The 15404-nt window shown below is 42.0% G+C and overlaps 1 protein-coding gene across 3 annotated transcripts in view; it reads left to right on the top strand.

The window, feature by feature from the left end:
- IFIH1 (interferon induced with helicase C domain 1) overlaps nt 1-15404 on the top strand; it is a 104022-nt gene that overhangs the window by 27418 nt on the left and 61200 nt on the right. For 2 of the 3 annotated variants that reach the window (XM_068245674.1, XM_068245672.1), the window contains exons 4-5: nt 2789-2908; nt 7775-7846. In XM_068245674.1, the coding sequence (XP_068101775.1) occupies nt 2789-2908; nt 7775-7846 (192 nt within the window). The remainder of the gene's footprint in view (nt 1-2788; nt 2909-7774; nt 7847-15404) is intronic. The other variant, XM_068245673.1, reaches the window with a different exon arrangement.

The following is a 15404-nucleotide window of genomic DNA, read 5'->3' as shown; positions in this document are numbered from 1 at the left end:
TTTATTATTTTTAGAACATTGCTATACTGTCACAGTTGCAGTTTTTAAACCACACTCTTTAAGCTATAAAACAAAGCAGAAATAATGACCCTTTGAACTTTTCTGCAGTAAAACATTATTATTTTTTTTTTTTTTTTTTAGATTCTTTATTTTTTCAATCAAGAATTTTTTATCCCAATAAGAAATTACAAAAGAAATATTGACACATATTGTCAAATATACACATAGATACCCACAGTGTAAGTGATACAATCCAATGCTAATACAGCATGAAAACCATTCAATTCAGAGAGGAGTCCAAAAAGTACAGAAAATAATCCCCATATTGTCAATACAATAGAAAAAATACATATGAAATATTTTCTGAGTATTTTAGCATATCTTCTGATAACAAGGCAGCAAATAGCTGGCCACTCGGAGGTCCCAGAGGGACAATCACCCGGGTAGTCTGTACTAATAAAGGATCATTGCTATGCTGATGACATCCAGCTATATTTGTCATTCAAACCTGATGTCACAGACCCTACTCCACAAATAAACGCATGCTTAGCTGAGCTTCAGGAGTGGATGAATAATAATTGGCTAAAACTTAATGCTGACAAAACTGAGGTTCTTGTTATCGAGGGCCAGGGCTCAACAGCAAAGCAGCTCCAGTCTCAACCAACACCGCTAAGGATAGGGAGCTCAGACCTGAACAACTCAGACTGTGTGCGCAGCCTGGGAGTACTGATTGATGGGAAATTAAGCTTCAGGAATCAAATCTCAGCTGTTGTGAAACATTCCTTCTTTCACCTAAGGAATATTGCAAGGATTAAACACCTAATTCCTTCAGAGGATCTTCCAACCCTAGTTCATGCATTCGTCACATCAAGGTTAGACTACTGCAACGTCCTCTACACAGGCCTGCATAAGAAAGACTTACGCCGCCTGCAATTAGCACAGAATGCCGCCGCAAGGCTGTTAACGAACCAACCCCGCCATTGCCACATAACACCAACCCTGAGCTCACTCCACTGGCTACCGATAAAATGGAGAATTCTGTTTAAGATTGGCTTACTGACATTCAAATCCTTGCACAATCTGGGCCCTGGATACCTGAAGGACTTGTTGCAACTACATCACACCCCCCACAATCTTAGATCAAAAGGACGTAACACCTTGGTCACCCCCAGAGTCCACCTCAAAACCTTTGGAGACAGAGCCTTTTGTCATGCTGCCCTTACACTTTGGAACTCCCTGCCACACCCAATCAGGACAGCCCCATCCCTGGAAGCATTTAAGTCTAAACTGAAAACCTACCTTTTCAGTCTGGCATTCATGAACATCTGACTATCTCCTCTGTAACACAACCCAGCCTGAAACCCTGTATTAATCTGAGACACAGCTATGCGCTTTGAGTCCTATGGGAGAAAAGCGCTTTACAAATGTTATTGTATTGTATTATATTGTATATTAGGATACAATACTATAGGGAATTTCTCATTAATTGGGCTTGATTCACAAAACCGTGATAACTGATATCACGGCCGTTTTCATGTGCATTTTCGCGTTTTACCGTGATTGCAAATTATCACGATTGCGTGAAAATGCGCGCAAAAACGGCTGTGATATGTGTTATCACGGTTTAGTGAATCAAGCCCATTGAGTGAATGTTCATTTATGTTAGTTTATGTATCCCCAATTTCAAAATGATCATGGTGTGCTATGACGTAGGAAGAGAAAAGAAATAACGAAAGAGAAAGAAAGAAAAGGAATACTCAAAAAGGGAGAAGATCAAACCTTATTTCAAGCTGTCTCTCACTGTTTCTTAGCTGTTTAAAGAGACACTGAAGCGAAAAAAAATATATGATATAGTGAATTGGTTGTGTACTATGAATAATTACTAGAAGATTAGCAGCAAAGAAAATATTCTCATACTTTTATTTTCAGGTATATAGTGTTTTTTCTAACATTGCATCATTCTATAATATGTGCACATTACACAACACTCAGCATTCAAAATGAGTCTTTCAGAGCAGTCTGTGAAGTAATGACCTCTCCTCTAGCAGAGGAAAAGTAAATAGTCCAGGAACAGTTGAGATAATAAAAGTCAGATAACAGCCCTCTCCACGACTAACTTAGTCGGAGAGCTTAATGGCTTGTTTGCATAGAGATAACAACTGGAGTTTCTCAACTCTTCCTGTACTGGAAACAATTACACTGATGTATCTGATCTTAATGTTTTATTTCTTAGCTGTGCTACACGTACAAATCATAATATCATCATTTTTTTTTCGCTTCAGTGTCTCTTTAAATGCTTTAGAAAACAGGACTGTATGCAACCCAAGTTGGGCCGAGGAGCTCAGAGTAGCTCTTTTGCATAGATAACAATTGAAGTTTTTTTTTTTTTAACTCTTCCTGTAATGATAAAACAATATGAGATTAATTTATTTGCTACTAATGTTCTCTTTCTTTGCTGTACTACACATAAAATTCATTATATCATAAGTTTATTTTCCCTTCATTTTTGCTTTCAGAGTCCCTGACATGAGTCTCACAACCTAATAAGCTTCCCTAAAGATTCCTGGATGTGAGATACCCATCCAGCACTAAAAGCTGCCACCGCAATTGCGTGCGCCCAGCCGCTCATGCACGAGCGTGCACGTGCACATGCATGTTCTATACAGTTTAAAAAAAAAAAGGTTTAAAAGTTTATTTTTTTTAAAAATGTACAGCGTCTTTGAGCGGCTTTGTTAATTTGGTAATTAAACTTTCTAATTTTCAATTATTGTAACATTGTCTTTACCAGCTGACTGCAATGACAAATGTGAACCAGTAGATAAGAGGAAAATCCAGGATGACAGCCTTGATGTTACGGCTGACAGCAGTGTACTTGATGTGTCCTCTGCAGAGAGCTCTGTTCTTTCAGGTAAACAGTCCTTTCCCATACCAAACCCAAAACACCAACTGTCTGTTATAGATTCAGCACTTAGGCCTAGTGCACACCAGAGCAGTTCTGCTGCGGTTTGCGATCCGCTTGCGGGTGCGGATCAGCTAGGGTAATGTATTTCAATGGGCTGGTGCACACCAGAGCGGGAGGCGTTTTGCAGAAACGCATACTCCCGGGCTGCTGCAGATTTTGGATTGCGGAGGCGTTTCTGCCTCAATGTTAAGTATAGGAAAAACGCAAACAGCTCTGAAAAACGGCACTTCAGAGCGGTGTGCCAGGCGTTTTTTGTTACAGTAGCTGTTCAGTAACAGCTACTGTAACAATACATGAAATCTACTACACCAAGAACGCTTCACAAAACCGCAAAATGCTAGCTGAAACGCTACAGAAAAAGAAGAAAAAGCGTTTTCAAATTTGCTAGCATTTTGCGGATCTGCTAGTGGTTTTTGGTGTGCACCAGGCCTTACAGCTAAATACACAAACTTCTGACAGCCCAGGATCACCCACAAAGCAACCTAGGCAACAGATTTCTGATCGTGCTCAGGTGGAAATACAATACAATAATACAATACAATAACATTTGTAAAGCGCTTTTCTTCCATAAGACTCAAAGCGCATAGTTCTGTCTCAGATCAATACAGGGTTGCAGGCTGGGTTGTGTTACAGAGGAGATAGTCAGATGTTCATGAATGCCAGACTGAAGAGGTAGGTTTTTAGTTTATCCGAGCCTGATCAGGTCCGCTCTACTGCACGGGTGCAAGTGACCCACGCCTGCGCAGTAGAGCGGACCTGATCGGGCCCGGCTATTTCAGCCTGATTGGAAAGCTGCTACTGCACCTGCGTTGTACCCGTGGAAGGTAAATATTGGAAGCGCCGCTACTGCACCATCCTTGTCGGCTGTTTTTTCGGTGGAGCACTTGAACTTGGCAATCTGTGTTACGTGTGACTTTTTTTTAAAGGAAAAATAATCAGATACTTACCTCAGGAGAGGGAAGCCTTCGGACCTAAAGAGGGTTCCTTATTTTCCTACCAATCCCCAAAGAGTGGCCCCCCTGTGCACACGCACCATCCCACTCAGGCTCCAGCAGAAAGAGCCAAGCCCGATCATGCCACTGTGGCTTTTCAAAGAAAGCCAAGCGCCAAGTTTTTTTGGGGCGGGTCCCAGCACTGGAACAGAGCTGAGGAGGAGGACAAGGGAAGCCTCTTTAGGATCCAGTAGCTTTCCCCTCCTGAGAGAAGTACCCCATAGGGGAAATGTTTTCTGCAACAGGTACACTTCTGACCATTTTTAACTACACAATCTTGCAAAAAGTAAAGATAAATGCCAATCTGCACTCTGCCATTTGCTGGAATGTTTTGAGGTGATAAAATTGCTAACATAGTGTTCTTTTGCCTATAATATATATAAATGACTATGAGATGGCATTTTTTTCGACAAACCTTTTACCTCAATCTAACCTGAACTGATTATAAAACTCTCAAAGTAAGCCCAAGGCCAGAACCTTTGTGGCCTTTCCATACATCCAGTCCTGTTCATGGGGGCTGATGATGATGTAAACGAGCCCTTATGGTACATGCTACGGCTCAGGACCTTGTCATATTTACCAGCAGATTGGATAGGAACTAGTAAGGAAAGTTGCTAGAAAATGTAGCTCTGTTGTTACTATGCTGCTTTTTTATTTGTTCCTGTGCACTTTAAGGGCTCTTTCACACCAGAGCCCTTTTTCGGCGTTTCAACGCAAAGTCTGTACTTTGCGTTAACCAAGGTAAAAGGAAAGTCCATAAACCTTCATTTTACCTTTCACAGCCATCGCTGCGTTTCGATGCGTTGCGGTACGACGCATCCCGGCGCATTTTATCGTTGGGAATTGGCGTTTCCCCTTCGGGTTAATTAACTACTACCTAAATAGTTTCTGGGCTCCTGCCTCCTCATTTGCACTGTTGTCATGGTTTCTGCATGACAGGAATATGGATCTTTACATTCATGTGCAAAACCCAATTACCAAAACTGACCAGAAGATGGTGCTGTTGTCATAGATTTGAGGACTAGGGCATTTCCACAGCTCTAACATAAAAATACTTTTTTTTTTTTTTTTTTTTTACTAAAAAGGTTAGAAATCATCTATAGAATATAATGGAAAAGCAGAAACACCATTACCTGTCTTACATCCCTATCATAGTATTGCAAGCATATTCACTGTAGCGAATGCAGACAGATACTATCAGGTTCACCGAGACATACACGGTCTAACTTACTAAAGCAAACGTAGTAAACCTCTGACAACCCCATGGGAAATATCAGAATTGATCCAGAAAACATTGATTTTGTTTGCAAACCTTATCTGTGAACTTTTTCGGAAATATTCAGGGGGGGGGGGGGGGGGGGGGCAAGGTGGGTTCTGTAGCCTATTCTTAATCTCTCGAAGGATAGATAAACTTGCAAGGCAAACTTTCTTTTTCCACCCCAGGGAGCAGCAGAAAACCAGATTCCTCTTTACCTCCAAGGTGCTGGTTACAAAACCAAACCTAGTACTCCTTGCTTATCAATGGAGACCTTCTACTTTTAACTTACATATGTCCTTCATGTCAGTGCCCCCCCCCCCTTCGTCAAGCCATAAATATCTCTTCCAACCTCCCCTCCCACATGTCCGCCATGAGATGGCATACCTCCCAACTTTTTGAGATAAGTAAGAGGGACACCTTTAAAGGACACCTAAAGTGAGAGGGATATGGAGGCTGCCATTTTTATTTCCTTTTAAGCAATGCCAGTTGCCTGGCATGCTGCTGATCTCTTTGGCTGCAGTAGTGTCTGAATCACACACCTGTAACAAGCATGCATCTAATCCAGTCAGAAAGAATATGATCTGCATGTTTGTTTTATGGCTAAAAGCAATTTTCACTGTTTAAAAGGAAATTAATGTGTCAGCCTCCATATTTCTTTCACTTCAGGTGTCCTTTAACCCCCTTGCCGTTACAATTCTGGCGGCAAAGGGGCAGCGCAGCACTTTTGTTTTTAATTTATTTATTTTTTTTAAATCATGTAGCGAGCCCAGGGCTCGCTACATGATAGCCGCTGACAAGCGGCATCTCCCTATCCACTCCGATCGCCTTCGGCGATCAGAGTAAGCAGGAAATCCCGTTCAGAACGGGATTTCCTGCTGGGCTTCCCCGGTCGCCATGGCGACCCGGCTGGATGACGTCACCGACGTCATGGACGTCGGGACGTCAGAGGGAATCCCGATCCACCCCTCAGCGCTGCCTGGCACTGATTGGCCAGGCTGCGCAAGGGGTTTGGAGGGGGGGGGGGCGGCGAGGCGGGTAGCGGCGAATCGGTGGCGAGCGGCGGCGATCGAGTACTACACGCAGCTAGCAAAGTGCTAGCTGCGTGTAGGGAAAAAAAATGTTGAAAATCGGCCCAGCGGGGCCTGAGAAATCCTCCTACGCAGGTTACCTCGAGCTGAGCTCGGGATAACCGTCAAGGAGGTTAACCCATTTTTCATTTGAAAGCTGCTGGTGCAGCGTAAACCTCTGTGGGCATATCTGGTTTGGCTGCACTAAGCAGGGTGGCAGGAGCAGTTCTATTTACCTGCTCCGGACGGCTTCTTCTCTTCCTCCACCGGCAGCTCTGAACTTCGGATAGGTCTTCTGGTTCCCGATCACATGATATGACGTGATCAGGATCCAGGAGCCTGTGTCAGCGTTACAGTGCCACCCGGTGTTGGAAGAGACTCATCCATCATCCCTCTTCCACCAGCGGGTGGCACTGATACCCTGACAGGGTCTCCTGGATATTGAACACATGTCATATCATGTGATCGGAACTGAGAAGACATGTCGAGGTTACATTGCCGCCGAGAGAAGAAGCCGGTCCAGCTGTCCAGACAGGTAACTATGAAAGCTCCCTGCCGCCCACTCTGCATACCCCGCCTAGCTTGCCAGGCACACTTCCCTAGCGGCAGGAAAAATTCGGCCCTGCGTCCAAATAACGTTTTACTTTATATTTGGCTGCTAAAGGGTTAAAAAACGTCCATGCCACTCCTTTAGTCTCGCCTCCACCACACCACAAAGAATCCATAAGCCAAAGAGGTAGTTTTATAGTCCAAACCACACTGGCCGTTTCTATCATGATTAGTTTCTGCACATATTGAGATTTAAAAAAAGAAATGTATATCGAATTAAGGGTGGGAATACATTTTGGAGTTAATTAAGCTCAGTTTTCTGAAGAGCATTACATATATTTACACATATCTGTCCATTAGTCCCGAAAGAAGGACAAAAGAGGAAGAAAGGGGGGCAGAGGGACTTGGTTCCCAAATTGGACACTGTACCGCTAAAAAGGAGACAGCTGGGAGCTATGATAGAATAGGCTGACATGTGTGCTTAGCCTGGTATTAGACCTAGAAAGAGGCACACGTGCAAGTATAAGTGATATAAAGTAGAAAAATAAGTGAACAGTACCCTCGTGTCCTCATGTCCGCTGATAAACTCGATATAACGTTGTGACAGCTTGTGGACTGAGACATCTGCTGCAGCTTTCTACTGGACTGCAAAGTGTTACAATAATCTGAATTACGAACAAGTGCTGTACAGAGCAATATGTTTGCTTGGAGTAAAAAGAGGTACGCGCCCAATAAGCTGGTAAGCGGGGTGTCACCACAATGTCGTTCGGATTATGTCACAACGAGCAGTCTTGCAAGAGATGCCGTACGGTAAATAGATGGATGAACAGCTTGCTGGGGTTTAAAGGTCGTCAATCAGAACTATCTGTGCAGTAAAGTTATTTACTTGCTAAGAAATATTTTTTTCTTTCGCGTTCGTACCAGTGAAATTCTTTATGTGTTTCAGATCTGGACGTCAGTCTACCTGAATTAAATTTGAGCCACTCTTCTCAAAACGGAGTGAAAGACAGCGACTCAGGTAAAATCTATTGTCACGCTTCCTTTGCTTTCAGGTTCATAAGACAAATAGCAGTTTGCAAAGTGTAATAGCTCAGACTGATCAGTTGGAGGGCTGTTGATTCTGATTGGAGCTAAAACTGACAGTGGATTGGCTGCAAGTTGTATCCATAATCAGTGGTTTATTAAACAATGATAGGCTGTTGGAATACATACATGATGGTCAAACCTACAACATCTAGAAAACTCCTGTATACAGTTAGGGCAGTGTCGAAAATTTAATAGAGCTGCATGTTGAAAAACACCATATTATACCTCACAACTTTTTGAGATAAGAAAGAGGGACACTTAAGCCATGCCCTGCCACCAGGCCCGGATTTGTACTCTTTTCTGCCCAAGGCCACTGTCAGCAGCCACCCCCCTTCATTATAGGTAGCCAGATGACCCTTCCCCCTCCCTCCAGTATAGGTAGCCCACTGACCCTTCTCTCTAGTATAGGCAGCCAGATGACCCCCCCCCCCCCACCTCCAGTATAGGAAGCCACATAACACTCTCCCCCTCCAGTTTAGAGCCTGATGGCCCCATTTCCCTCCAGTATAGGCAACCTGATGACCCTTCCCCCAGTATAAGAATCCAGATGGCCCTTCTGTATAGATAGCCTGATCACCCCCACCACTCCCTCCAGCATAGGTAGCCGGGTGACCTTTCCCCCAGTATAGCATGCTGCCCACCCGCCCTTTATCCTGTGGTGCCCTAGGCCATGGTCTATATGGCCTTGGCTTAAATCCGGCCCTGCTTGCCACAACCCTAATCACACCCCCAGCACAACCCTAGTTATGCATACCATAAGGATTCCATTATAAGAATATGTTGTTTTATAATTCAAACCAAACTAGTCCTTTTTATTCTGGTTCATTTTCCTTCTTGTTGACATGTGCAAATAAGAAATATATCCATTTAAAGGCTGGTAACAAAGTTTTAAGTCAACTAAACACATTTTTTTCCCAGTAAAAGAATAGGGACAAATAAGGAAGAAAGAGAGACAGGGGACTCAGTTCTCAAAGTGGGACTGTCCCTTCAAAGGACAGATGGGAGATATGCATATTTTATGTCTCAAAAAAAACATTTTTTTGATCTGCTCAGTACTGGAAAATGGAAATGAATAATATAATAAATTAGCAAAACTCTGCAGGATGATAAAACAAAAAACACTTCTGTGCAGTGAGTCATATCTCCTAGTGTTTAATCCACAAAGGAGGATTTCTGATTACTGAGCACACCTAATACAGTCAGTTTTTGTGTGATGCTGATGTCAGAAATGTATGAATAATGTCATTTGTTTAAACAGAAACCCTCCAAATCCCTACATAACAGCCACAAGATGACTGGCGTTTCATCCATCACTTGATATGTCTAGGGCCCTTTTCGCCTTTTTCATTAAGCCAAATGTCTTAACTCTTAAGTACCTACTTTGGTTTACTATCACCCAAGGGATCGGGTGACAGTTTGGTGCAGTTTTATATTCCTTCTATAACTCAGCACGGTGGCGTAGTGGTTAGCGCTCTTGCCTTGCAGCACTGGGTCTCTGGTTTGGATCCCAGCCAGGTCAACATCTGCAAGGAGTTTGTATGTTCTCCTCTGTGTCTCCGTGGGTTTCCTCCGGGCACTCTGGTTTCCTCCCACATTCCAAAAACAGATAAGTTAATTGACTTCCCCCTAAAATTGGCCCTAGACTATGATACATACACTACACAATACATACATAGACATATGACTATTGTAGGGACTAGATTGTGAGCTCCGAGGGACAGTTAGTGACAAGACAATATACTCTGTACAGCGCTGCATAATATGTTGGTGCTATAAATAACTTAAATAATAATAATAATAATCACTCAGCACTTTGCATTTCACACATTTTAGAGGAACTGTAACCAAGGATTAAACTTCATCCCATTCAGTAGCTGATATACCTTTTCCCTTGAGAAATCTTTACTTTTTATTGAATAGATCATCAGGGGGGTCTTTATTGTTGGTATTGGGGTGATGTCAGGACCATGGTTCTGGCAGTTTCCTGTTTGTGAGCCTTGTGGGAAATAACAGCTGTTTCCACTTGCCAAGCAACCAGTATCTCCCTCTTTGCACATACCAGTGTAAGTAACAATGCGATAGGCTAAAAGGTTATATATATATATATATATATATATATATATATATATATATATATATATATATATATATATATATATACAATATATATATATATATATATATATATATATATATATATATATATATATATATATATAACCTTTTAGCCTATCGCATTGTTACTGTGTGTGGTTATAGATAATGGCAGTTGGTGCTGTCTGCTTTTTTCATGTCTGCCAGTAGTAAAGATGATTATTTGCAGACTGATTGTGGATCAAACAACATGAACAAATTGCATGGCGAATATCAATCATTTCTTGATCTCTCATCTATTTTTGTAACTTCTTACTTTGCAATGTATTGATTTATTTTATTTTGTCCACCTTTTCGCAGAAGTTCCTTTTTAAGGGTCTTTACTACATAGTTTAGGCAATGTCTTAAAAGCAGAATTCTGCATAGGAACACTTTTCCCTCAAGTGAACTTGTGTTCAGCCTGGCTGTATATGTAACCTTGTCTGAGATCCTGTAAGCTAGTGTGTGCTTGTGAATGTATTCCAACTGGTTGGTACCACACTGTGGATTCTTATACTCCTGTTTACATCTGAATGTGAACATGGGAACCATGCCACTGCTGAGATGATTTTACTTCCTACGATGGCCACTAACTATACAATTTGCTGAATGATCGTTTATGAATGATTCTTTGTATGAACAATTGGAAATTATCGTTTGGGACCACTAATGGACAAAAAACTTCTAACCAATCCGATCAGATTCTGATCGATTTCATTAAAACCACTTCCTGTCCTGAGGACATGAAAATAAGTCACTGCACTCTCCTCTGTACAAAAGCCTGGATTACACTATCTATCTCTGAGCTGATAAAAAGGCTACAGAGTTGAAAAGGAATGACAGTAAACCCCTCTTCTCCCCCCAGGGAATTCAATGGCAGGACGTATTAGTAAACAAGTTTTAAAATAAACCTTGCAGGAGAAAACAGATGCAACAAGTGAGTAGGGTATATAATGTGTTCCTAATAAATGATGAAAACAAATGAACTGTTTAAGTAAACAGGAGAGATAGACAAGTAAAATAGAACTGTTTCCATTAAAGCTATGATGTATGAAAGTGCATAAATTGTTTATATTTTCTCTTTTTTCCTTATTTTCCTTTTAAAATGCATAGAAAATAAGATAACTACTAAGAAAAAAAAAATATCAGCCACAAAAAGCCTAATTCGTCCTGAAAAAAAATAATATAGATCATTTAGTTGTGATACAGTAACTAGTAATAAAGTTATTGCCAAAGTAATCAGAGCTGCGCTGAACTGTCAAACCTGAGGAGGGAAGTGGTTAATCTAATTGGATTGATTAGGAGATTTTTTTTTCCCATTAGTGGTCACAAACTATCATTTCCGATCTTTCATACAAAGAATCATTAGTAAAATGTCGTTTAGCAAATTGTATCGTTAGTAGTCACCTCTAAACTGATAACTTCATAACTCGACTTTATGTGCAGGATACAGATTTCTTCATTCCCACATGCCTCCCCCCCCCCCCCTCTCTCTCTCTCTCTCTCTCTCTCTCTCTGTGTCCTTACAGGAACATTTGCTTGATTGTGGATGTGGTTGCTTGCTCAGCACTGAATTGTATTTATATTTCCCATCTTCCCTTTACTGTGTAAAAATCTTGTCATGTGATTCAACTTGAGTTTTTTTTTTAAAGTTTCCTTTAACTCCACAACTTCAGTGTGTGAGATTTCTCTAGTTGTAAAGAGAACTTGAAGTGAGAGGTATTTGGAAGATGCCATATTTGTTTCCCCTTAACCATTTCAGCCCACGGGTATTTTTCACCTTATGGACGAGAGGAATTTTACCCTTTCAGCGCTCCTCTCTTTCATTCCCCAATAACTTTATCACTACTTATAACAAATAAATGATCTATACCTTGTTTTTTCCGCCACCAATTAGGCTTTCTTTGGGTGGTACATTATGTTAAAAATTATTTTATTCTAAATGCATTTTAACGGGAATAATTAAGAAGAAAATGGAAAAAATCATTATTTCTCAGATTTCGGCAATTATAGTTTTAAAATACCACGTGCTACCGTAATTAAAACCCACACATTTTATTTGCCCATTTGTCCCGGTTATTGCAACGTTAAAATTATATCCCTAGTATAATGTATGGTGACAATATTTTATTTGGAAATAAGGGCACATTTTTTTCAGTTTTACATCCATCGCTAATTTTTAGCCCATACATTTATAAAAAGTCAGTAGATGTAATTTTACTATTTGGCCACAAGATGTTCCCGCTGAGCAAAATACTATGTAGTGTACAAGTACGCTACATTGGAAACATTGTGTTGCTACATTGTTACTAGGGAAGTGATGCAGGTTTTAGGCTCCGTTCAGACTGCAGAACGCGGACCGCAACGCATGCGGACCGCAACGCGTACGAACGCACGCCATCCGCGTTCGTATGCGTTGCGTGGCTGATCCCATCACTGAAAAGTGAATGGGACAGCCACGCGTTTTTACAAAAAATGCGTGCAGCATGCGTTCCCGGACCGCACAGGTCCGGAACGCATGCAGTGTGAACATCAGACATTGCACTGCATGCAATATCTGATGTCGTGCATGTCGGCCACCTGCACGAGTTTCCAAAACGCGGCTGGAAACGCGTGCAGTGTGAACAGGGCCTTAATGGAAGCCTGCATCACGGGTGGGTTGCGGGAAGATTAATGAATGGGAACTAAGTTCCCATTCATAAATGTAACGATCGGGCGGCGGCAAGCGCCAGAAATCATCGGCGGGAGGAAGCGCAGCAGCTCTATTTAAGAATAAACACTGTTTTTGTACAAAAACAGTGTTTATTCTCGGCGGACATGTTCGGATTGGCACAGGGGATTTTTGCCCCCTGCAGCCAATCTCCCCCTGCTCCCGGCAACAGCGAAATCCTGGGCATCTGCCCGCACGATCGCCTGCACAGCCCCCAAACTGCAGGGACGTGACTATCGCTTCCCTGCAGCTGTAGCAGCTGACACTGCGGACGTGAAGCTCTTATCCGCGTGGCATAAATGGTTAAATATTACCAATTGCATGGCTGTCCTGCTGATCTTTAGCATCAGCAGTGTTTGAATTGCATACCTGAGACAAGCAGGCAGCTAATCTTCTCATTTTTGTCAGAGGCAGCTCGGTTTCTAGGGGCGGGCAAGGCAGGTATACGCCCGGGACGCTGTGATGGAGGGAGGAGCAGTGGCACACTGGGACTCAGCCGCGGAGAGCCTGACTCCTCCCCCCTCATGCTCTCCCCTCCATTGCAGACAAAGATCTATATATCAGCGGGAGCGGTGTAGTAAAGGCTCACCTTCTGGTCTCCATGCAAGGTTCACTGTTCTGTCTCCATCGCCACTTGCTCTTACTACTTGCTGATTAGCAGGAAGTAGTAGTAAAAGCAAGTGGTGATGGAGACCGAACATCCCGGCGGCAGTAAACCTTGCATGGAGTCTGGAAGGTGAGTCTTTACTCCACCCCTCCCATTGCTATATAAATCTTTCTCTGCAATGGAGGCGAGGAGTGAGAAGAGGGAGGAGTCTGGCCTCGCTCCCTGTGGATGAGTCCTAGTCCCCAGTGTGCCGCTGCTCCCCCCCTCCAGCAGGAGGGGGGAGCAGCGAAAATGTTGACACCCTTGCCCTGGGGGCAGTTTAGCCTAGAAACTGTCCTGGTCAGAGACATCAGATTGTCATGCTTGTTAGGGGCCTATAGCTAAAGGTATTAGAGGCAATGGATCAGCAGGACAGTCAGGCAACTGGTACTGTTTAAAAGGAAATATATATGGCAGCCACCATATCACTCTCAATTTAAGTGTCTTTTAAGGCTCAAATCCAACCCCAGGGACATAGTGTACTTTTGTTCATTGTTATTCATTGTAACATTTTGCTTCTGATAAGTGGATAAATCTTTCTGTGTAATCCATGGACAGTCACAGAAGTAGCAATATATATATATATATATATATATATATATATATATATATATATATATACAGGATCTTCTAAAAAAATTTAGCATATTGTGATGAAGTTCATTATTTTCTGTAATGTACTGATAAACATTAGACTTTCATATATTTTAGATTCATTACACACAACTGAAGTAGTTCAAGCCTTTTATTGTTTTAATATTGGTGATTTTGGCATACAGCTCATGAAAACTCAAAATTCTTATCTCAAAAAATTAGCATATTTTATCCGACCAATAAAAGAAAAGTTTTTTTAAAGCAAAAACAGTCAACCTTCAAATAATTATGTTTCAGTTATGCACTCAATACTTGGTCGGGAATCCTTTTGCAGAAATGACTGCTTCATTGCGGCGTGGCATGGAGGCAATCAGCCTGTGGCACTGCTCAGGTGTTATGGAGGCCCAGGATGCTTCGATAGCGGCCTCAAGCTCATCCAGAGTGTTGGGTCTTACGTCTCTCAACTTTCTCTTCACAATATCCCACAGATTCTCGATGGGGTTCATGACAGGAGAGTTGGCAGGCCAATTGAGCACAGTAATACCATGGTCAGTAAACCATTTACCAGTGGTTTTGGCACTGTGAGCACGACCTGGCACCTGGTCATAGTGCCAAAACCACTGGTAAATGGTTTACTGACCATGGTATTACTGTGCTTAATTGGCCTGCCAACTCTCCTGACCTGAACCCCATAGAGAATCTGTGGGATATTGTGAAGAGAAGGTTGAGAGACGCAAGACCCAACACTCTGGATGAGCTTAAGGCCGCTATCGAAGCATCCTGGCCCTCCATAACACCTGAGCAGTGCCACAGGCTGATTGCCTCCATGCCATGCCGCATTGAAGCAGTCATTTCTGCAAAAGGATTCTCGACCAAGTATTGAGTGCATAACTGAACATAATTATTTATAGGTTTACTTTTTTTGTTTTAAAAACACTTTTCTTTTATTGGTCGGGTGAAATATGCTAATTTTTTGAGATAGGAATTTTGGGTTTTCATGAGCTGTATGCCAAAATCATCAATATTAAAACAATAAGAGGCTTGAACTACTTCAGTTGTGTGTAATGAATCTAAAATATATGAAAGTCTAATGTTTATCAGTACATTACAGAAAATAATGAACTTTATCGCAATTTGCTAATTTTTTGAGAAGATTTTTTGAGAAGATCCACACACACACACACGTACACACACACACGTACACACACACACACACACACACACACACACACACACACACACACACACACACACACACACACACACACACACACACACACACACACACACACACTCCCTGACTTACGAACGACCCGCCGAAGCGAACACCATGGATTCTGTGTTTCCATGTAGCAAGTCATAAACATTTTTTTTTACAGATTGGACTTGTAGTTTTTGAGAAAATCA

The sequence above is a fragment of the Hyperolius riggenbachi genome, chromosome 7 (assembly GCF_040937935.1).
Source record: "Hyperolius riggenbachi isolate aHypRig1 chromosome 7, aHypRig1.pri, whole genome shotgun sequence".
NCBI classification, from domain to species: domain Eukaryota; kingdom Metazoa; phylum Chordata; class Amphibia; order Anura; family Hyperoliidae; genus Hyperolius; species Hyperolius riggenbachi.
This window is presented reverse-complemented; position numbering and strand designations above follow the sequence as displayed.